This window comes from Calonectris borealis, chromosome 1 (assembly GCF_964195595.1).
Source record: "Calonectris borealis chromosome 1, bCalBor7.hap1.2, whole genome shotgun sequence".
In the NCBI taxonomy this organism is placed as follows: Eukaryota; Metazoa; Chordata; class Aves; order Procellariiformes; family Procellariidae; genus Calonectris; species Calonectris borealis.
In genome coordinates, this window is record NC_134312.1 from 84977726 (window position 1) to 85001881 (window position 24156).

At 45.3% G+C, this 24156-nt stretch overlaps 3 protein-coding genes across 7 annotated transcripts in view; all 3 read right to left on the reverse strand.

Moving 5' to 3' along the window:
• Nucleotides 1–581: 581 nt before the first annotated feature.
• LOC142085653 (C-type lectin domain family 4 member D-like) lies at nucleotides 582–3879 on the reverse strand. Its single transcript, XM_075158173.1, has 5 exons — nucleotides 3836–3879; nucleotides 2831–2904; nucleotides 1763–1885; nucleotides 984–1135; nucleotides 582–759 (listed from the first exon to the last, which is right to left on the reverse strand). Exons 1-5 carry the CDS (start codon nucleotides 3877–3879, stop codon nucleotides 634–636), a joined length of 519 nt encoding a protein of 172 aa, XP_075014274.1. The 3' UTR covers nucleotides 582–633.
• Nucleotides 3880–7249: 3370 nt separating this feature from the next.
• LOC142086226 (TRPM8 channel-associated factor 2-like) lies at nucleotides 7250–16539 on the reverse strand. The gene is given in 5 exon segments (XM_075159403.1): nucleotides 7250–7499; nucleotides 8499–8829; nucleotides 12484–12729; nucleotides 13222–13429; nucleotides 16492–16539. Coding segments are annotated over 5 exon segments (1083 nt in total).
• Nucleotides 16540–20616: 4077 nt separating this feature from the next.
• Nucleotides 20617–24156, reverse strand: part of TCAF2 (TRPM8 channel associated factor 2) — a 28019-nt gene continuing 24479 nt past the window's right edge. For all 5 annotated transcript variants that reach the window (XM_075163737.1, XM_075163758.1, XM_075163748.1 and 2 more), the window contains one exon: nucleotides 20617–21882. In XM_075163737.1, coding sequence (XP_075019838.1) covers nucleotides 21637–21882 — 246 coding nt within the window. In that variant the 3' untranslated portion in view covers nucleotides 20617–21636. The remainder of the gene's footprint in view (nucleotides 21883–24156) is intronic.

Genomic DNA, 24156 nt, shown 5'->3' on the forward strand with positions numbered 1-24156 from the left:
ACCAAGACAGAGTCCCTTCACCCAGAAAACAGTCAGAAATGAAGTTAGATAAGAAGACAGGACAGACTGCAGTGATCAGGCACAGGATATGGCCAGACAAGTGTACTGACCAGAAACCTGTTTACATGGGACCCTCTTATCCCCTTTTCCCTCTCTTTTCCCACACTTCTTCCTCCCCAAAACACCTTGATCCTTCCCTTCCCCCACCTTTGGTTCCTCACCTTAACATCCCATAAAAAGTCTTACACAATCCCAAAATGCCTTTCCCAGCATCCCATAATGTGTCATATACCCCTGTAGGCAGTGAAGTCCCTCACTCTGCCAGGCAGTGTAGGGAGTCTCTCCCATTAAGTCATATCAATGGGTTTCACACCCAGTCCATGGGCTGATCATTGACCTGTGACAGCCTTAGGAGGAACCAGACGAGTGTACTCTGTTTCTCTGATTAGGTTACTGCAGTTCCCCTACCTGCCATCATTCCTCTGTGCTCCTCTGTGTTTGGAGAGAAGATCTTCTAACAATATAACCAAACCGAACCCTCAGATGTGGCGAATTCAAAGCTCTTTAATCTACATCTCCCCTACTCTCTTGCACTAGCAAGAGCCGCACTAAACACTCTCCATCCGGGGATACTCACGCTGCCGTCTCATTATATGGAGTCTGGTCCAGCCACTGCCACTGGCCCACCACCTGTGCCCTCAGACCGATGTAGTAATTTGTTCCTATTGGAGATTGTCGTAGCTCGTTAGTGACGAAAGTCTGGAAATCAGGGAGAGTGCAATATCCATGAGGTGCAGGACAGAGCAGAGGGAGGCGGCAGGAGCCCCTGTGGGGTGGGGCTGGTGGCAGAGGGGAGCCGGAGCTGCAGGGGTGCAGAAAGGAGATCCCCCCTCCCCTGCAGGAGCCAGGAGGGGCTCTGAGTCCCCTGCAGGCCTGCCACCGTGTCTCTGGCTGCTGTGCCCCTCTCTCAGCCCCGCACGTACCTGCTCTGCGTTGGTGTTGATCACCACCAGGTGGGAGCCCATCCCAGTGCAGTTCTGCTCACTCTGGGCCCAGGGCATCTCATCATCCGACAGGTAATAGCAGCTTTTTTGAAAGCGTTTCCACCCCTTTGGGCAGCACGTCCAGCCTCGCCCTGTGTGGGGAAAGATCGCAGATATGCATGCTAATAACGAGAGAGATGGTGACTGCAAGGATCCCTGTTCTCCAGGGACAATGCTCATGTTCTCCTTAGATCACTTTTCCTGACAGAAAGGGCTTGAATGAACAAGGACAGTACAGATATTTCTTCCAATTGCTTTGGGGTATGACCAGTGAGCTTTGTGTACACAAATCCATGGTAATCCTTGTAACATGATCTCAGGTCTTGACTTGACAAAGACAAAGTTGTTTTGAGATCTGGTTTGACTTCTCCTTGTACAGTCTCCTTTAGGCCTTTAGCCCCAGGGAACAGGGAATATTGCTTCTTTCCCTGACTAGAGCTGCACTTTTATTATGGCTCCATTGTTAACCTTCCCTGGGCGGCTGTATGCTGTCCCTTCTGTTTGCCAGTGTTCACAGCCACCCCGTCCTCCAGGCCACCATTAACGGGGCCCTCTCCTCCCCCTAAGCTGTGAGCAGGAAATCCTTTTTCTCCCCACCTCTCCCCTCTGCAGTCTGTCTCCCCAGAGTCTGCTCCCGCTGCTGCTTGCTCTCAGAGCAGACCCCAGCATTCATTGTCCCCGTCCCAAAGACCTCCTGCACCCCTGCCAGCACTACCGACCTTTGCCTTGCGGCACCGCCGAGACGCACCGCCACTCCGTGAATCTCTGCTGCAGGGCTGTGGGCTGGTCACCGCTACGGGAGCAGGGAGCGACTGGAAAGCGAGAGGAAAGGCAGCAGGATTACCCCTTCCTCCCGGCTCCTCACACGCCGTCTCCGGGCCTCACTCTTGTTTCCCCATTTCCCCACCAAGCGCTGCGGCAGCATCACCTCTCCTCAGGCTGTCTCTTCCCATTGCACAAGGGGTAGCTGCCATCCTCTCAGCAAAGGGGACAGGCATTTCTGCTCCCAGCAGCCCACGGGATGCCCGAAAGGACTCCTCCGCCCGCTGACTGACAAGATCCAGCCAGGATGGCCTGGCCAACAAAGCTAGAGAAGCCTGCCACCCTCCCGAGCAGCGCCTGGTGGCCGTAGCCAGCCTGTGGTTTGTCAACAGAGCCTGTCCCGGCACCGAGCAGCTGACATCAGGCCCCCCCGGGTGCTGAGGAGCTGAAGGGGTGGGGTTAGTGGATCCCTGTCCACGGCTCTGAGAAAACTGGCTCAAACAAGTGGTACGGCTGCCTTCCCGGGCAGAAAGAGACAATCTTCCATGTCAGAGAGCAGAAGGACCACCGCGAGGACGTCACACTGAGGACGTGCCAGACAGGGTGGGATTGATTCCACCCAACCACAGGCATTATTACCCTGTCGATACCTACAGCCAAGCTGCCGGTCTAAATCTCTTTACAGTCAGTGAATGAAAAGAAGCACTTCACTGGCACAGTTTATCTCTTCCCAAGACAGACCTCAACACTAGCTGGGATGAGTAACACATCAGATGGGTCTAGTTCAGCAGCAGCAAAGACAGTCCAGGTGAAGGTAACCACATCCAGCTAGAGCTGCTGAAACCAGGGGCAAAGGTAAACTCCTAGGACTTACTAGCCAGTTTATGGGCAAGAATACAGTGCTGGTGACAAGTGTCAGCAGGCCACATCCCCAATTCAAAGCACTTATCACTAACTCAAACACTCGGGGATATTGATTGGAAGCTGATCAGGGTGTGCTAAGTAATACAGATCTCTATTTTTACCAACAGTGTCATTTAGAAACATTTTTACTAGTGAGGAGGGCAGAGTAATCATGGTGGCCTCTGTGACTGAATTCCTACAAGGGAAGAAGGCTCAGAGGAGATGGGCAAGGGCGATGCGTGGCTGACCACACCTGTGACAAAGAAAGGTGACCTTATCTCGACACAAAGGGGACCAGACAGTGGCCTTTGTTCTACTTCAGTTGAGTGAATCAACCAGTTGTATCAGGTGAGTGAATTGACCAGCTGTGTCACTCTTCATCCCTCTAAAGATCAAAAAGAGGGCAATGTCTTCCCAAGCTAGCCAGAGCAGCATGGGGCAACTGTATACGTGGCTCAGCCCAAGAGTGTAAAAAACTGAATGACTGACAACAAGATGTCTGAAGAAAGCAATGGGCCTGAGCCGGCTTTAACCCACATATTCCTTCTGGGTCATTGGGGACACCCAGTGTCTTGATGTTGAGCATATTGCAGAGACTGGTAATGAGAATCACATTTGTCTTGTGATTCAGCTGTGCATTGCCATTGCTAATCTCAATCCAGGACACCTCATGATCCGACAGATAATGGCAGCTTTTTTGAAAGCATCTCCAGCCCTTCAGGAAGCACGTCCAGCCTCGCCCTGTGCAGGGAGAGACCACAGAGATGAATGCTAATAATGAGAGAGATGGTGACTGCAAGCATCCCTGTTCTGCAGCAACAATGCTCAACTGTTCTCCCCAGTTCACTATGCAGGGTAGTGACCTCCCCTACAGTTTGGCTCCTTCTCCAACAAGGACAGAAAAGTTAGATATTATTGGAGATCATGCTCAGTAACTCCCATGCATGTTTCAGGGGCTGCTGACCTGTTTTAGTCATGCATCTTGATGCCCATCATTAAACAAACCCCAAACTGTTCTCCTGAAATAGTCTTAACCCTTCACCCGGAACAAGCCTGTGGCAGTCCAGTTGGCCTCAGCCACGAGAATTGTTTCCTCACCAGCAACCTGAAAAACTCTGCTTTCATACCTTATTGCTAACACCCTGTGCTTCTCTTCCTCTGTGATGTTCATACCGCCCTGACAGGACTCCACAACTCCACATCTGTCTTCTCCGTAGTTACTGCATAAAGGCTCCAGTTTTCCTTTCCTCTCCTCAGGAATCCCACCCAGCCCTGTCCATCTGCTTGACCCTTAGCCAGACCTTAAAGGACCATTTCTCCTAGCCTCAGACTTATGTCTGCTCATTCCAGTCTCCAAGGCACTGACCATTGCCTTCAGCCATGCTCAGAGCTGTGACGGAGGGGGACAACTGCAAAGGGAGAGGAAGCATTAGAGAGATGATTTAGGTTGGAAAGGATCTCTAGAGGTCATCTTGTCCAACCCCTCGCTCAAGCAAGACCATCTAGAGCCAGTTGCCCAGGATCATGTCCAGACAGCTTTTGAATATTTCCAAGGATGGAGATGCCACACAACCTCTCTGGGCAACCTGTACAAGTGCTCAGTCACCCTCACAGTAAAAAGGTGTTTCCTGATGTTCAGGGGGAACCTCTTGTGTTTCAGTTCATGCCCATTGCCTCTGATCCTGGTCACTGGGCACCACTGAAAGGAGCCTGGCTCCGTCTTCTTTGCACTGTCCCTTCAGTTATTTACACACATTGATAAGATCCTCCTGAGCCTTCTCCAGGCTAAACAGTCCCGGCTCTCTCAGCCTCTCTTCATAGGAGAGATGCTCCAGTGCCTTCAACATCTTCGTGGCCCTTTGTTGAACACTCTCCACTATGTCCATGCCACTCTTGTACTGAGGAGCCCATCACTGGACACAGTACTCCAGGTGTGGCTTCACCAGTGCTGATCAGAGGGGAAGGATCAGCTCCCTTGACCTGCTGGAAACACTCCTCTAATGCAGCCTAGGATACCATTAGCCTTCTTTTCAGCAAGGGCACATTGTTGGCTCCTGTTCAAGTTAGTGTCCACTAGGACCCCAGGTCCTTTTCTGCCAAGCTGCTTTCCAGCCGGGTGGAGAGAGGTCACAGACCACAGGTAAGAGCAAGAGCTGCGGGAGCAGGGGGAGTCAGCCACCTAACCTCCAAGTTGCCTGCATTGTAACTGCTCCCTTCTGCCTGTCAGTTAAGTCCTCACAGGTTATGGCTGTTCCAGGGTTAGCAATGTGGCCACGTGGCCAATGCACAGGATTTTGAGCATGTGGAGATTTAAGCAGCACAGCAAGGGGGAGTGGTGAGGCACTGCTAAATGAAGCCAGAGTGAATGGTACAAACTAGTGCTCTGGGGCCTGCTGGTAGGATGCAGCTTTAAAACATTGCCATGTCGGAGCCCAGAACAGGACTCATGTTTGGGATGTCTTGTGCATTCAGCAATGCTGTACAGCATCAGCAAAGTGTAGGTGATGTTTTTATTGAGAGGAACACTCTGCATTGAAAATGGGGTAAAACAAAATTGCAAAGTTTGTGTGGCCCAGAAATCACAGATTTGCACTAATGATTAGGGGACCATCTCAATTTGGACTTTTGTGCTCAGTCTTTCTCCCACCATGAGGAGGACAGGAAACATATTCTTTCCTGCTGAGTCTGCTGGAATGAGATGGGGTCAGTAGGCACTCCAACCCCTGAGGCCACACAAAGGAGTAGCGGAGCAGTTGTGCAGCAAAGATTCTTCCTCACCTAAAGACTAGGGCCCTGGAAGCCCGTAGCCTGCGTATCTCAAGGCTCCTTCCCATCTAACACCAAGGATGTTGTGGGGCAGGGGTTCTTCCCATCCTAGTAGGGACCAGCTTACACTCTCATGCACAAGAGTGTATTACTGCTCCTTAAGTTCCTCAGCCCAGCAACTATCACACAGCAACATCATCAGACTGTGAGAATCCCTGCAGCAGAGAGGCACATTGGCCACATACAGTTGCCACCACACTCTCCAGGAGTGTTTGCACAGCTGTGAACTGTTTAAGCAGGAAGGAGCCGAATCAGCTGTCACATGGTCAAGACAGTTTCCAAAAAGGCAGTTGGATCTTCTCTAACCATGTCTTCTTCTCCCACTACTCCCCTCTCCCCAAGTCCCTTCCTCCTCCAGGCAAAATAAATAAATTCAGGAACCCACTGAGATAGATGGATATGAGACTTGCTTTGAGGACAATGGCATAAATGAGCAGGACCCAAGAGCTAAGCAGTGGACAACTTCTCTTCTTTGCTGGGGCTGAAAACCAAAAGGCAAGAGCAGAAGTCGCACACCGCCCTGAGACAAGCACAGGATTGACCAGGAAACTCAGCAGCCCTCACTGGACAACTGGCCTCCTGCAACACAGTGCACAACGTCTGCAGAGAAAGATGTGGAGTCCCACAGACCCTTTTGTAATATGTGGGCATTGAAGGGGGCAGCAAGCCATAGTGTCTCTGCTTTGCTGGAGCTCCTCTCCTTCCCCCTTTCCCCTGAGCACTTGTCCAACCCTTCACACCCCAGCTCCCTTCTCTCCCCTCTCTAGACATTGCTCCCCTCTCTCATGTTCTTCTTTCCCATGCTTGTCACAGACAACGTCAGTTGCAGAGGGAGGGTCCCTTGCACTCATGATAACCACCAGCACTGGTTCCAACTAGACTGGAGATCAAAATAGACAATTGTAAACACACTCCAGTGCTGCTTTTGTGTTAACACATTCAATCCTGTGAGGTGAGGCACCTGCTGTCTTAGATCCTTAGGCAGAGGGAGTTGCCACAATTTTACATTCACTGGATGTCTGCAGATTTATTCTAGCTGAGGATCAAGGTAGTAACTTCACTGTCCACAGCCTGGACATGAGCTAAAGCAGCAGTTTCTCACTACACAGCTACCAACTCTGAAAGCAGAGCATGAGAGAAACCCCCTTCAAAACATTAAACGAAGATCAAGGCCTTTCCTATGCTGTCCATCAAGGTTTTCCTTTGAATGATCATTCTCATTTCTCATTGCAGTAGCCGTAATTTCACCTGAGTTTTTCCATTTATTTCTAGGTTTATTATCTCCTAGCATGTCTCTATTTTTAAAGTGACTTTTTTTCCCTGTTCCTACTCTTCTTCTAACGGTCTTAATTTACAAACTTTGCGTATCTGTAACAAAAGAAAGTCCGGAACAGAGAACCTTTTAGAGACAAGGAAACAGACGAAGAAAAAAATGGGAAGTGGTTGCTTTGTTTCATAGGTATTAAGATAGCAAATGTTTCCCGTTCTGTGGTTACAATGACTCCCATTGGGAAAGGAAATAGTGGTACCCTAACACACAAAGGCAGACTTGGGAGGGAGCCAAGAACAAACTCTTCTATCAATCTACAATGTAGAGCTGCTTCTCAGACTCATTATAATACATACCATTCAGACACCATTTAAAACTATTGCACTATTTAAAACTGGCTTTATCACAGACAATCACATTTTCATTTTCATGAGCAAAAACCTGCTTAGGAGGTATATTGCTTCATTGGATCATCTGACCAACTGGGGAAAGGATCAGCCAGCTGCTGGAAAAGGCTCTCCTTGATGGGCCATCCCCAGGCCTCAAAGAAAGGAATCAAATTCTTCTTCACCAGACAAGAAAAGGTTTCTGGCCACAGATTCATTTTTGAGTCATTATCATCTGGGAGCTCAGACATATTTTGGTATTCAGAAAAGATTTCAATGAAGGCCTGCTTTCCAAAGGCCTCTTGCAGCCATGAACCATAAGAAAAGAGAAACAGTACAAAATATATGTATGGAAGTTTAGAATTACTCTACCTGCATTCTTTACAAAACCTTTTACTAAATTCAGTTACTGATCTTTTCACAGGGTATTTTTCTTTCTTTTTTATAAGTGTAGCTACCCAGCAAATTCTAAACGCCTACTGAATAATCAGAGTAGCCCTTTAACACTGCCAGACTATTCAACAAGCCTATATTTCTAATATTCACACAAAACCAAAAATCAAGTATTTATGTAAGTGCTTTTCATCCTGAAGGGCATGGCTGCACTTACAGGCTTGACTGCTACATTTTTTTACAGTTGTTACAATTGTTCAAAACAAGATTGATACAAATATCAACCCACCTCTGCATGCTTATAATTATGCATGCTTATAATACATAAGACTCTCTTCTCTCAGCACAAAATACAGGCTCCCTGCTTGGTGACTCTGCACTTGATGTTTGTACCATCAATTAATCCTGGGTGCTACTGAATGAAGTATTGCACCAACAAAACTGAAAGATCAGCTTAAATTTAAAACTAAAAAAAAAAAAAAGAAAGAAAAAGAAACAATTATCAATGATCAGAAGTCATCTTTAGTAATACCCAAAGGCTGTGGCTTACCATTACATCCCAAACTGGTACATTGCACAGACCGATGACCTTTACACTGTGCTGAGATCACAAATGACTCAAAACAAGTAACAAGTACATTTTTTAAGGACTGCTTCAAAAACTTTTCCCTGCAGCCCTGGGTCTCCTGCTGAAGCATGCTACTCAGAGTCAGATCAGGACTGACTCATGTTGGTTTGTGGAATCCTACGAGCTGGCACTCAAAGACACTGTTGGAGACTAATAGTCAACAGAGAGAGACAATGCAGGGTAGGGATCAAGTGGTTGCAGAAAGTGAGGAAAAGGAAAAAAGCAGGCCAGGATTAAAATGATCAGTTTGTAAATCTGTTGCAAGCTTAATTTGCCTGCAGATTACCTGCAGGTATGTTTCCAGGGCAGAAAATACTTCCCAGCCCTTCAGCCGTGCTCCGTTTTCAATGTAATCTTGAATCCTCTGCTTTTTAAGTTCTAGCGCAAGTGCATTGTGGGCCTTATCTCTTGGGATGCCCAACGCGGTCTCATTCACATAAACAGACCAGAGATTGCAGGTGGTGTGAGGGGGAAACTCTCATTCAGATGATTGCTGCTGATTGTGGCCCAGCCCATGAATGGCACCCCAAGGGCCATTGGCTTGGAGGGACAGCACATCTACCATCTCTGTCACTGACTCCAAATGATGCATGACTGGGTAGCCAGCATGCATCCAACCTACAGCGAAGGTAAACCACAAACAATCTTGGCAATCTGCCTGGGAAAGCTCATGGGATGGAACACCACAGTGAGGCAAATACAATTCTCTTTATGTTAACTCATTCTTTAGGTTGTTTGTCATGAGTGGATGCTGCTCATGATGTGCTTCCATACCCTGTGCTGGAGTATCAAATGTATCAACCACAAGCAAAAGTTTAATGTGCATACTGTATGCTCTTCTGCTCCATTACCACTCCTCGGCACTACCCAACGCAAAGAGCAAAAAAGACCAAGTGATTTTTGCGAGAGCTACAGACATTGCAGATGACCGTACTCCCAGCTACAGGAGTGGAGAGGAGGTGTGGAAATCTAATTCTGTCTGTAGAAGAATTTTCTGTTGGCACTGGTCTTTTCTTATTCTCAGATGTGGCAAGAAAGCTGCTAGTGCCAGGACAGTTTGTATCCTTGTATAGCCAAATAACTGTGTGGTTTGTGTTGATGAAAATTACCCCAGCACCCTCCCCAGCTCTCCCTAGAAACTCTGTAATCTAAGTTCTGGCTCTGGAGGAAATACATGGGGGGAACACCTCCCGATAAATAGCAGACACAAATAAAGTAGAAAAATGGATTATTTTTCCTAAAGTGCTCCCAAAGAAGAAGAAGCAGCAGATTTTCATCTTGAAGACAGGAGACTAAAATGTTTCATTGCAAAATTTTGTGTCAGGGCCCTGAAGGTACCAAAAGGCTTTAATGGCCTTGAGCAGTCCCACCTGGGGATTCCACCCACACCTCCTGTTGGTGGCCCCAGGGGTTGCATTTCAGCTCAGCCCTGGGACGTCAGTCCCTGCCTGAGCTATGTTGCAGGTGTGCCTGTCTCCAGCTCTGTCACAGCCATGCCTGTGTCTGGCTATGGACCCTGTTGTTCCAGACCCTGATCCATGGTCTGACTTCCTCGCTTGATTTCAGATGTGCCTCATCATGAAGGGCCTGCCTGGTAATCACTGGACTATGTCTGATCCTGGTTACCATCACTGGACCTGACCCTGACCTGCGGATTGAATTCCTTGCTTGACCTCAGACCTGCCTCATCCCTGAAGACTTGTCTAGCAATCTGGACTCTCAGCTGACCCTGGCTGTTGAGCCAGGTCTGCCCTGCTTGCCTCACTCAGGTCTTGTGGGATGGCCCCCAGCTGGTGAGGCACGCATCCTGCTGGCTGTGTTACTGCAGTTGACTCCTGGCTCCCTGTCCCTCAGGGAGCAGCCAGCCTCTACTGTTCCCTGACGACGTCTATTGTACCAGAAAGCAAAATGTGAACTGGGAGATTTTTTTGTTTTGTGAAGGCAGATTCTTGTCAGTGTTTTTAGTAAAGCAGCTCTTTACTATTGAAAAATATTCCACAGTTCACTTCAGCTTTAAATAGAACTTGCTGCTGATGGCCACAGTTACTACTTTACTATAATTGTCATCACTTCGGTTCCAGTTTTGCTGTTTCTCATGCTGTTTGTAAAAATCTTTTTTCAGAAAAGACAAACAGACTTAACATATTCCTTAATATCTGCCATGGGTTTCTCGGTGTTGCTGATTACCATAACCAGCTTTAAAAATCACATTTCAATAAGTTTTTGTAGGAATTTACTATCTTTAGTTCTTTTTCCTTCAGTGCCAATTCAATAGGCTCAATGGATCCTTCACTGGTTTCTTACAGCTCCAGAATAGTGCAGGGAGGATACAGAGCCATTCCCACCTCTGAAATGGTGCTACTCTCCCCTTATTTCAGCAGACATGATAGAAGCTGGAAGAATTTTATATCTTGGGTTCTACCAGTGTGGCCTCTGTTGGACATAGCTGTCTATCACATGGTGAGTATCTGTGCAGAGGGCTGGAATACATTAAGAGAAGGACCTACATAAATCAATAATCCAGAAGTCTCTGTTTCTGAGTGCAGCTTCACTCAGAGAATGGCAGCTATCTAAACAAGTGTTTCTCAGGGTAGCTTCTCAGTCGGTGCAAACTCATTTGAAAGATCTGATTCACAGCAGCTGTGAATCAAGTCTGCATGTGTTCAGGGTCATGCTGTTTTTTAACATTCCTGTTTCTCTACAGCTCAAGGGAAGGGAGAGCTAGTGGCTTAAAGCCCACCTGCATCTGTAGACATCCAAGGATTTTAAACTCCGGTGTTTGGAAATCCGTTCTTCCTGTGCATCAGTAAAAATTACTGCAGAACAGCTGCTTGTAATAGCACAAAACCTACTGATTGGCCTGGGTCATACACATGCCGTGGTTTGCTTACTAGGCTTATGGAGTCAATACCACTAAAACAAAGCAGGGATGGGGATGGACTCTGCTCCCTGACAGGTACTGCCAGATGAACTGCTTGCTCATCCTTTATACCTGTACAAAACTATTCATGACAACTACGTTACCTTTGTGTCCTGAGTCTGAATTTTCAAATATGGCTGTCACTAATGGTAAGAACAAATGAGAAAAACATAATACTCCCATGTTCCCTGTTGAGCTCGAGGGGCTAGCAGTTACAAAAATTAGCAACTGACATGTAATCTAAACATAATTGTTGCAGAGTCACTGACAGATTACAACTTCATTGTTAAATTCAGAGCCACATGTGGCCATATGTAATGATTGATTACTCTGATAAAATCCTTCTTAAGTGAGGATATGCTTGGAGGAGCACGTGCAGCATGGAAACATAGTACCTCTTTATTTTGGTTATATTTCACTAGTGATTACAATTAACTGGTTATTAATAACTGAAGTGCAAGTTCTTTACAGTTAAGACAGCCTCTCTCAAATTAGTCCTACTTGACTTACAACAGCAACATCACGTGAGTTAAGCTGCTAGAGCTGTGGATTATTGACAGTGGTGGCCTGGGCATCTGACGAATTTATCAATTTAAGTGGTAGAAAACACCTTTAGTGTTGCAATCAAGTAGAGCTGAAAGAACCTGCCAATCGTATTGAGAAAAGTGCAATACTTGAACAAAGATGAATTGCAAATAACGGTGAGATTTGGCAAACTTGCCTCTAGGAGCCTCCTTACCACCCATAATAACATATCAGCCTGCTCCAGCCTGTTTGGTTCCACTGGCCTAGTGAGCTCTCTTTAAGCAGCATGTTTCTTAAATGACAGATAGCAAAAAGCAGCTTACAACAAACTTTTCCCCCTACCACTACCCTCACTTCCCCACTGATGTAAGTGATCCTATGCCTGCTAACTTCACGGTCTTATTATGTAGTAGGCTGCCTGTGTGTCTGTTACATGCCTTAATTTAAGTTTCAAGATCTCATTTGCCATGCCTAAAACAGCTACCTTTGTCTCCCTTCTTTCTGTTGCAATTAGCATAACTCACTCCTACAGTACTAATAGTAACGTGGCACAGTATGCACATCATTTTGTGGCCAGCCTGTCTCCCTCCACTGTGTTTTACCCTGGGATAGCCTCAGATTTAGCAGCAGAATGTGTTACTTTTGTGTACCAGCTCTTGACAGTCACAGAAGATTCTTATTCTCACAAGCAGTCTCCTTGAATTTGGTGGGATTAATCTGCTGATTTGAGGATCTGCATGATATTGTGATAATGTTACCGCCTTGTGTATTTTCCATACAAATATCCATCACAGATAAAGACAAAATGTTCTAGTTATGACACTTACCATGAGATATTTGGACATCTGCCACCACCCTCTCTGGCCTTGGAAAAGTTGCTGGTATGGCTGCCAGTCTGGCTATTGCATTCATCATCTTGTTCCAGATGGAAAGCAGACTCGCTGGGTTGTCCATGTGGCGTACATCAGCAGCTGGTAGTGTCAGGATGATGTTCTCTGTGGCCTGCTCAGCCCGGGGGGCTGGGTACTGGCGGATGGTTGACTGCCAGACGGAGATGTCAGTTTCCTCTAATTCAGCATTCAGGTGATAAAAGGTAGCCAATTTAAAAAGGAGTTTTAAGTGTGAAAAGAGAGGAGAATTACCACAGCTAAAACCCTCTGCATAGCCTCAGGAACAATAAGTTAATCTAGATGTAACTGAGTTTTACTGAATCAGTGGACAGATCCTGAGATTCTGGTGAGGGGTCCAGTCATCTTTGGTGATCCCAGGTCAACTGTCACTGCAAGGGGTTAATGATATTCACTTTTCAATATCAAGCCATTTTAAAGGTGGCTCAGACATGCTCATACTGGGAACATGGACAGAGATTAATTCCTAAATGAAAGTCCTATCAATAAACTTTCTGCACTGAGAAATGTGAAGCCTTATGCAAAGGCTTTCCTGGAGCATTACTTATTCTGAGGTCTTCTCCATACATGACCACAAAAAAACAGGAAAATATAGGCAAACCAGCAATACAGAAATACGTCTTTACTCACCTGCCTATAGTTAGGTTTTTGGGATCCTGAAGAATAGAGCCTGCACAGCCTCTTTAATTGTGACTGATATTTGGCCTAATGTGCTCTCCTTTGGCACTAGGATATTTATGAGGCCACCCCACAGACTAGAGATTTCCATGGTGTTTTTCTCAACTTTGGACTTCTTTACCACCAACGGAGGCCTCTTCAGCTCCGCAGCATAGCTGATGTCATCAATGTGACAGCCGATCTGCACCTGGTAGGGAACAACAGTCACCGAAAGGCACTGCAACTCAGACAGGCTCGGGTAGCTCCACTCCAAATTCGGCGTGTTCTGTAGCTACCATAGGCAACTAGGTGCTGTTGTTCTTCACCTTAGCAAAGACATCAATCAGATGAAAGTAGCGTGAAAGAATTCAAGGGCAGACTTAAGCCCCATGAAGAAGAAAATGGAAATGCTGGATAAGTTGCCAAAGAAAAGTAGAATTCTCTTTCTACAGCTCTGTTCAAAAGGAGGGATTTCACTGGTTTTGAAGAGATTTCGAAGTTGGTTGGCCCCAGTTTTAGCATCCTCACCTTCCATCACAGCTACCATAGCTGTGCTGCTATAAATGGATCGCTGTGGTGGGTTGACCCTGGCTGAACACCAGGTACCCACCAAAGCTGTTCTATCACTCCCCTCCTCGGCTGGACAGGGGAGAGAAAATATAATGAAAGGCTCGTGGGTTGAGATAAGGACAGGGACATCACTCAGCAGTTACTCTCATGGGCAAAACAGACCCGACTTGGGGAAAATTAATTTATTACCAACCAAATCAGAGTAGGATTATGAGAAATAAAAGCAAATCTTAAAAACAACTTCCCCCCACCCCTCCCTTCTTCCCGGGCTCAACTTTACTCCCGATTTTCTCTACCTTCTCCCTGCCAGCGGTGCAGGGGGACGGGGGTTGCGGTCAGTTCATCACACGTTGTCTCTGCTGCTCCTTCCTCCTCACACTCTTCCCCTGCTCCAGCGTGGGGTCCCTCCCACGGGAGACAGTCCTCCACGAACTTCTCCAACGTGAGTCCTTCACATGGGCTGCAGTTCTTCACAAACTGCTTCAGCATGGGTCCCTTCCACAGGGTGCAGTCCTTCAGGAACGGACTGCTCCAGCGTGGGTCCCTCCCAGGGTCACAAGTCCTGCCAGCAAACCTGCTCCAGCGTGGGCTCCTCTCTCCATGGTTCTACAGGTCCTGCCAGAAGCCTGCTCCAGTGAAGGCTTCCCACGGGCTCACAGGCTCCTTTGGGCATTCACTTGCTCCAGTGTGGGGTCCTCCATGGGCTGCAGGTGGGTATCTGCTCCACCGTTAACCTCCATGGGCTGCAGGGGGACAGTCTTCCTCACCATGGTTTTCACCACAGGCTGTAGGAGAATCTCTGCTCCGGCGCCTGGAGCACCTCCTCCCTCCCCCTCCTTCTTCACTGACCTTGGTGTCTGCATAGCTGTTTCTCTCACATATTCTCACTCCTCTCTCTGGCTGCAGTTTCTATTGCGCAGGTTTTTTTCCCCTTCTTAAATATGTTAGCACAGAGGTGCTACCACCGTCGCTGACTGGCCTGGCCTTGACTCCGTGTTGGAGCCAGCTGGCATTGGCTCTATCGGACATAGGGAAAGCTTCTAGCAGCTTCTCACAGAAGCCATCCTGTAGCCCCCCTGGCTACCAAAACCTTGCCACACAAACCCGGTACAATAGCATAAAGGTGAAAAGCAGAGCATGAGCAGAGCTTACCCTGATATGAAACGAGTGAGGGGAAAGGAAGCTGGGGAAGCGGATAATGTCCCCATTTATAATAATTCACCTGCATTCCACGCACATGGGCCAGCCATCAGTGACTGAAGACATGGGAATCCCTGGTTCCCAGACTAGTTCTGCCCAATTCTGCCCAAAGCTTGCCCTGTTATTGTCCCTTTAAAGAGGAAAAAACAACCCACCCTGCTATGGGATAATACTGTTTGGATAACCACATCTACTGTAGTGTTTATCCTTTTTCACTTACAATTATGTAGAGGCTGGTTTCAGAGTCAAGATGTAAACCCCACAGAAATATTTTTTTATAGTGTGGGTGTTCATCTGTCCTGATGACAAAAGTAATAAAACTTGAAAGAAAACAGCTTGGAGGCCTTGAAATGAGGCAGGATGATAGCAGAAGACGCCAAGGTGGGGCAAGTAAGATATTTTTATAGTGGGCAGAACTATCTAGTAGTATCCTCCACATAGACAACATTCAACCTTATTATTTCTCATCCTATTTACTGTCAATACAGGTATTATTCCTTTAATCTTTAAAGCAACAGGTATTTGTCTTCTTTGACCTCTGCCTTCTCTAGGGGAATAGAGAAGGGCACAGAGGAGGTATGAGACCACAGTATGGCCACAGTATGGAGCAGATAAAAATCAGAGGTATGTCCATTTCAGGTGCATAGGGCAGTCATTTTTAAGGACAGAAGTGAGAAAGTATATCTTGAGAAATGTAGAAAGAGGTTTATGATAGGAGAAACTTGGGGAGAAATTGTTCATGATTCAGTAAGGCCAAGACAAACTTCAAAGAAATGAGAATGGAAGCAATGAAAGTTTTTCTGACTGTAATGAGAAACAAAGGCAAATGTTCACCTCCAGGTTAGCTGCAACAGCAGAAGTGGGAAAATGCAGAGTGGCTATTCTTCTGGGAGGAATATAAAGCCCAGTGCTCCTCCATGCTTCTGGACCTTAGAAAGAACCACAGGCATTATCAACATAGAAACACATAAGTCTTCAACTTACAGATAAAATTCAACAGCAGCTTCAATTCTAATTCTAATGAATTAGTTTTCTGAAGCTTTCACCTTTACGCTGAATCCTTCCCCATCTGACCAACAGCTAATGCTGAACCTTTTTTAAAAAGTTTGAATTCTTAATGATTTATAAGGGAATTGAGAAAATGCAAGGAAATTTCAAACTAAACTATCAAGATAATCCTGCCCCAATCTCACATCATAGAACTTAGTTCAGTTGGATAAACTTGATATCAAGATGACCTTTCTGGTAAAATTTTATTTAAAAAAAGAACAAACATCGAATATCGAAAGTGATGCTTGTTTCTGAAAAGAATGCAGGACAATCTCCAAAAGTGACTTTTGATTTTATATGTCCAGCTAGAAACACTCCATAACAGTGTGGAATTTTTTCTTTCCAGAGAAGCTCTCCTCAAGCAGGACAAAACACACAGCTCCATGCAATGACATCTTCAGGTGAAAAGTCTCTGCACCTGAATTTGACAAAGCAGTAGTGGTACTTTACATTGACCAACAAGTTAAATCGTTTCCCCTGGAAGCGTTTATGGGCCATGTTACTGGACAGCTCGTCTATTGCATAACCAACAATTCATTCATCATCTGACAAAAATTGTACCCAAGAGAAGATCAAGTGATCAATATGCCAGCAACCATCATAAGACCGAGGTATTTCTGATTACATGGTGAGCATGCAATCCCAGAAGAAAGCTGGGACAGGAAGGAAGCAGAGAGATTTAGACTATTATATTTATAGATTACTCTGGTCAGCCTCATTCCATTCCACAGTTTGGGTGCTGCTGAGGAAGGAAATAGAAAAATATCCCCTACCTTAATTTCTTCCATCAATCTGAACAGTTACAGTTGGGGATGTAGTAATTTCTGGAAGATTTTGGTTGGAAGCACATATTTGTTTTTGTACATCAGGGAATTTGTGATAGAGCTCTGCAGCTTTGTTGATTAAAACCATTTCCTCAGAGCTGCCTTTCACTGGGCTGTCAGCACTGACATCAGGAAGCCCCTGGGAAAGCACTAGCTCAGCCATCTCCTCCTGAATAGAGCAGAGAGCTACGGAGGTCTGAGCTGGAATCCTCAGGAACACTGTTGAATCTTGTGCTATTTCTTGAGCCAGGAGGAATATGGTAGTTTAGAGCTGCTGTTTTCTTGAGATTTTTCTGAAATTGGGAGAGTGCCTTGTTAAAGTGGTACTGTGAGAAAACCTCATCAGAATGTAACACTGGCTGACTTGATGCTAGTATATTATCTCCTAAGATACCAACTCCAAACTTTTGCAGCATTTTGTTCCCAGCCAACCCAGCAATGGCATTCTCACCAGCATTCCCTGCAGCCCAGGACCATGCCTGTCCTCCAACCAGCAGACCACCACCCCTTGAAACAAATTCATGAATCTCCTCCACCTCCTCATCACTGCAGGCTTTGCAGAGTGTGTACTGACACATTCAAGTTTTCCTTAAGATCTGTTAGCTTGCAAGGGATCTTCTCCTGGCTTAGGAGAGTGAAAAAGTCCTGCAAATCACCAGCAATAGCAACCTGACTTCTCTTCCCAGCATCAAGCCAACCAATGGCACTGAGGATAAAGGATTTCATTGCTGACGCTTGGAAAAAGTTTTCATGAGCGAGTACCACAACGTGGCCCCTGCCATAGCATGCAGTTGCAATTCTCAGAATTCTCAGAATATCAGAGGTGGCTTGCTGTGGAGGCTCTTCTCTCCCTCCCCACCCCCAGTGCTGCCTGTCAGAAAAGTGCACTCTTGGTAACGTGCAACAAGGAATCCTGTGAGGGTGCAAGACAGTACCCAAACACTGTGTGGCCATCTCTGGACTTGGATTTACAGACACAGCCTTGTGCTTCAGTTGGGAGGAACCAGTAGGAGGATGCTTCTGTGGGAATTTGCTCTGACATGCAAAATCATCTCTTCTGGTTTAAGCCACCTGTCACTAGGTCTTTTATACTATATAGATGGCATTGTCCCCTGCTACAGAAGGGGACATTTCCTCTCAGACCACAGAGGTTGGTAGGTGCCTGACTTACCCATGTATCCTTCCACAGCCCAAAGACAGCCATGTCCCTCCCCTCTGAAGCTGCTGCTATTTGACACATCCTTGAACCTCTCTTCTATGTGAGCATTCTGGGTCATCTCAAAGCACAGCTAAAAATAGACATCTCCATTGACAGAGGTCTCTAAGTTTCTTCCTCTCTTCTACAATATTAACATAAATGAAATTGTTCTTCTGTACTTCCACACTGTATTTCCTCAAAGAAAAGAGCCATTCCTGTATTCCAGAAGAGTTTTATTTAGGGAATACTGTGTCCCATTCAAATTTCAGTTCACTTACATAGCTTACACTCTCCACAGTTCCATCTGACTGTCCAAAATCTCTTCATCTGCAACAGGCTTCTTTTCTTTCTTGTGTAGTCTTAGACTATCAGGTATTAAATCACTCAGCAAGTTTTTTTTATCCCACTCTTTCTACTCCCACAGAACTTCCTGGACTCCTAGTACCCCACTGCTCTGCAATGGAAATCCAACTTCTGCTCAGCTCCGAGAGTAACCAACTCATATTGCATGTTTTCAGGTGTCACGTTCAGTCATTCATCCTCTCCAGCCATTATTCCCCATTATCATGTACATTCAGCTTTCTTATTATTGGCGTGGTTATACTATGCAAGATTGAGTGGGAAGAGTCTTCAAGTCCCCAAGACACGTGCACATAGTACTGAACACCTGAGGAAAGTCGTCGAAAAATCATGTATGTCATTGCCATACCGCAGCATTCACTTTCTTTCATGCTGAGGCGATGATTCATCTAACCTACCTTAGAGAGAAATAGAGACCTGCAAAGGGCAAATCCTCTGCGCTGCCTTTGCCCCCTGCAGGTGCCTGCTTCTCTGCATTGGCCCTAAAGGGAGCCTTGGGTGAGCAGCTCAGATTGAGATGGCTAACTTTTGGAGGCCTAACGCAGGGCAGATGAATCCCATTTTAGCTACGTTTGATTTGTGGATTACTTCCTACAGCTGCTGACAGAGAATCAAAGGCTAAAATAATCAATACAAATAGCACAAATTTCTCTAGTTGTCTAGCTAAATGTTGAGAAATCAAAATGATCAGAACCTGTTATTTAATCAGCAGCTCATTCAATGCCACTGAGTTCTTTACTACCAACATGTTTGAAAATAATTTGCTGCTAGCCAGAAAGCTTATACAGAAGTACAGAAGTTAATAAAATTGACAGTCATCAGCATTTTATTTCACATTTGCTCTCGAAGAGATATTGTGCCTCTATGTATTTCTCCAAGTGTCTTGGCAAATCTGACACTTCACCTACTGGTGAAATCACCATTAGCCTGATAATAAAAGGAAAGTCTTCGTCAGATCTTTGTTGGGCTTCCAGCTCCCTACTAGCAGAAGTATGTAGCAATAGCAGGCAACTTTCCACTAAAAGCAAGCTGACTGTAAAAATGAAGCCAGTAAGTCTACATGTAATTTGAAAACCTCACCAGTGAACCCACTCATTCTTAGTTTATTAGAGCATGAAAATCCTGTTTCTGGTTTTATTTTTGCTAAGATCAATGTGGCCTCCTAATCTATTTTTCTTTTTTCCCACTTCAGCTCCTGCTCAAGTCAGTCTCAGGTGTGTCCTAGGGTTTTCCCAGACTGCATGCTGAATTGCTCTGTTAACTGCTGCTTAAACTACATCTTCACATAAATTATTAAATGTTTCATGTGTTATTTTGCAGTCTGTCTCAGTGATAACATTTTCTTGTCTAACTGCCACAATTTCTGTTTGGCCTTTCTGCTTTGACGGGCTACTCCAGCATGCACCGTAACTAGTGGATAAGCAATTGCAGAATTCAGGCCTGCAACACGCCAATCTTTTCTCAGAGTTATGCTACATTGCCTTTTTTTTTTTTTTTAATGGAGGAGAACAGACATCATTCTGAGGGTGACATTAATTTGAGTTAGTCCAATTTTGAATTTCTTTACTATGTATGCCTAAATATTTCAGGCTGCATTTAGAGCAGGTGTAAATAAATTGCAGCTTTTGCACTGGAATCCCTGTGGTAGGACTAATCCACCCTAGCTCAGAATCCAATCCATCACCTTTTTCTTTTGTCTTTTTTTCTCTTAAATATTTCATGGTCCATTTTGTTTTGCCATTCATGAAAAAGGAATAGATCCTGCCATACTTAGGTAACAGATCTGATAATATTTTGAGCATTTTTTAAATGCACATGAACTCAACTTTTATTCATAAACTCATTAGGGGTGAAATCTGCTTCGTAGGTAGGGTCAGATCTAAATCTTTACACCATGTAAATTTTCTTCTGAAACACCAAACCAGGACCAAACCAGTACTGAAACACTGTCTAAGCTATGATTAGCCTCTGCATTTATTTTATTGGAAGAACAACTCATACTAGTAGTGAATAAGAATGGAAAGAAAATTTGAAAGACAAAGCAAAATATTAGGCCAATGAATCACAGGGAAATCAAAACCATACCTGAGCCAGAACAAAAATGAAAAGCTGCTGTAACAAATCTTTGAGTCACTTCTATTTAGGCTTTTTTACTGGGCATAAAGACATGAAAGTAAGACCACACACACAACCTGCAAGTCCACAACGATTGTTTTATTTATTGCTCAGAAACAAGGAGTGGGTTGGGACTGGTATGCTATTAGGCTAAGCATTAACATGCTTGCCAGCTCTGGGTAGTCACCTGTGTGGTGTGCTAGCCAAGCAATTATGAATGAGGTGAGAGAAAGATTAACTTCTGTTGCTCCTTCGAAACGGCTGGTCCTCTGTCTTGATGAACTGTTGTCTTCCTCCTCTCTGCTCCCTCATGCTGTCATGTCAGTGCCTATTTTTTTAACCTTTGATAAGACCATGAGTTAAACCATTACTGACTACAATCAAGTCACCTCTTCTTTGTTTCCACTCTCCCGTCTTGCATGGCATGTATCTTGCTGTCAGGCTACGCTTAAGAGTGACAGCTACAACTTATAATTGACCTGTTCCCATAAAGCTGGACATTGGGTCACACAGTCATACAATGTAGGAAAAAATCTACAGCATTTCAGTATCAGCTATGTATTATATAGGCTGTATATAAGCATTATAAGGTCACTTTCATGATAGTAGGTGTGGAAGTTCTGCATACTTAGAGCAATTAAAGATTAGGGATTTTAGGGTAATCAAAACCATAGTGAAAATCTCATGTTACTGAGATTATAATTGAAGAATACAGCATTGTGGAGGCTACTATTTGCATTACAGATCCATATTCTATTGATATTGTCCTTGAGACTGCTCCAGTGACAGCTCCACCCTGAAAACTTCCATTTCATCAGAGAAAGATTCTGCAGGAACTAAATCTACTCAGAATTACATTCCTCCTGAGGTGAAGAACCCAGAACAAAGCTCATTATTTAATCCTTCAGAAGATGGCTTAGATGATTGCTGAGCTCCACACAAGTTTCTGCTGAATTTCTGTTGGGGTTGACCTCCATTGACAGCAGGAAGCTAAAGAACTTAGTGTAAAGCTAAGCACCCAGTGAGCTATCATGCAGCACAGAAGAGAAAAAGATAGACCACAGCTGGTCTGAGAATCCAGGTTTAGGTATTTTTCCTTCATGGTCTATAGGATCTCATTGGGTCCTGTTCCCATCTGGGTAAAGAGGACAGTTCCACAGACAGCTCTTTCGTGATAGGCCATCCCCAGGCTGTAAAAAAAGGAGCCAGGTTCTTATTCACCTGCTGAGAAAACTTCTGTGCCCACAAGTTCATCTTAGAAGGGTTGTCTTTTGGGATGCTGGACATTTTCTGGTAGTCAGAGAAGAGGTGAGTGAAAGGGTCCCAACCAAATCCTTCCTGCAACTGATGGAGAAGAATACAGTGTAAAAACAATGAACTTCTCATTTCACTGGCATTATTCCTGTGTTACAAGCAGTAGAAAATTCCATAGGTTTCTGCAGTGTCTTTTAGAATGAATGTAAAGTTACATGAAGGTATCCAACTTTCAGGCTTCAGAGCATAACTTACAGCATTAAAGTACAGAAAAAGACACCTTCCCATTATACTGGACTGCCAAAACAAACCGAGATGAAAGATGCATTGGGAGCAGCCAGAAACGTCAGCAACCAACTATACAAGCTGCTGATTTGGGCAGAAGAAAGCTTCTTGTGCAGTGAAAAAGCATCAGAGAGGACACTGACAGAGAACCTGTGAAGAAGGAGCACAGGAGATCAAGGAGTAATCAGAAAGCAGGAAGGAGAGCAGGGTACACTTTGGCTAGGAATAAGAACAAAAGGGATTCAGATAGAAAAACTGCTGTTGCATAAGTAAAGAGTTTAAAGTAAAGAGGGAGGTGAAACCTATGTTGTTGCTCAAGATGAGGTTAGTATGAAGAGCTGACTTGGAACAACAGCATGACAGGATGCAGAATGTCTATTCAATGTCCATAAATCCTTACCAAGCCATGACCTACATCTCACTTTCTGACGCTAAATAGATTGACACTAAATTGCATTCCACAAATCCTCCATCATGCTGGAACAGCTAAGCAGGAGACAGCAGTTCTACATTAGGCAGAACAAACAGGCAGGTTATCTACCTCTGATAATTCCCTATTGATATGGAAACTCTTGGTGCTGAGACTAGCTATGGACAAGGCAGTATCTTTTTGTGAGAAGGTTGGAGAGCCATGCGGAGGCTGACTGGAAGGTGGGAGATGAAGGGGTCTGGTCTTGTGCCAGGTCAAAAGCAGTAAGCCAACTCATACTGGAGGAGGCGCCACACCATGTTGGGTTATGTCTGAACTGCAGAATGCAGGAGCATCTCCTGGACCCTGAGTTCAAGTATCCATCTGAGAGACTTCCCAACTCCTTGTCACAACATGTCCACAGTGAAAACTGTCTGTTCCCTCCGCCGCTGCCAGTTTTCTATGGGAAGAAAACACAGGTACTCGCGGGGGTGAACTGTAGCACATCCTGGACAACTGGGGGAACCAGCACCCTGGAGCATGCTGCAAGCGCTTCTTTTTCCTAGTCTAGACAGAATCTTGTAGGTCTCTGACTTCAGTCCAAAGCAAGCAGTGAGGAGGTGGAGACAGAACAGTACAGACAGAAGTTGTTGTTCCATTTAAATCTGTAAATCTCTTTGGCCAATTAACTGATTTTCTAATTGTTTTATACTCTTTTTTGCGAGATCTGTGTTACAGGCTTTAGTGACCACCCTGGAGAGGTAAACGGGTATCCAGGCTGAACTCTGAGAGATGGTATGCTCCATGAGGCAATGGCAAGACCAGAGGATACCATGCTGCCATGCAAGAACCAGAGAGGAGTTGGACCTAAACAGGCCTAAAGAAGGCTGAAGACTTCCTGGATTGAAGGAATGTGAAAAGCATCTAAATGGCAGCCAAATGTGGGGCTCAAAGGAACATGGAGACCATTTCATAGGAAAAAAAAAAAACACATTATGGCTGTAATAGGGACAATATATAGACAGAATTTTAATTGTTCTTTCATGTCACATTTATCCCAGCAGTCCTGTCCGTAGCCAGACAGGAGATGGGAGATCCCAGCCTATAGGGTGTGGCTGAGGCAGTGGGGCAGTGGCCAAACAGGTAAGGTAGTGTGGGAAAATTTCCCCTTTTGAAACTGTTCCACTCTGTATAACTATTTTGATGTTCATTGCACCAGAGAAAACAGAGGTTGACTCTTCAGCTTGATGATTCAGGCTCTTCTCTGGGATGTGGAAAAATCAGGATCAATACTCCTCCGATAAATAATTTCTTGTTCATATAAGATGTGAGAGCTCCAGACAAGGGGGCTGAGGGATACTCACCTCTCAACACTCAGTAGCTTAAGCTATCATAATGGACATTCACCTTACAGTCCCCAGTTAAAATCAGGCTGAGTGCTCTCTCCATTAGACTACTAGTTGCTACGAGGATTGAGGGAAAGGGGAAAGGGAAAAATCTCTCTCGCAGGCTTCCCATGAGAATGCACTTTAATCTAGGAGAGGGTTCATGATTTAGACTCCCGACCACAGTGAGGGATCGTTACATGTGCAGGAGGACAAGCTGAACCCATCCCCTTGCCACTTGATGGACTACACTGGCTCCACTCAGGGCATTGGCTGATAGGAACA

Bases quoted from the DNA above. Each gene is read 5' to 3' on its own strand.
- LOC142085653 (XM_075158173.1), bottom strand. From the start codon at position 3,879: ATGAACATCACAGAGGAAGAGAAGCACAGGGTGTTAGCAATAAG. The intron at 1,886-2,830 runs GTAAAAATAGAG...GGAGGAAGGGGT, and splicing joins GTTTCTAAATGACACTGTTG to AATCCTGCTGCCTTTCCTCT. The intron at 760-983 runs GTACGTGCGGGG...CCTGATTTCCAG, and splicing joins TCAACACCAACGCAGAGCAG to ACTTTCGTCACTAACGAGCT.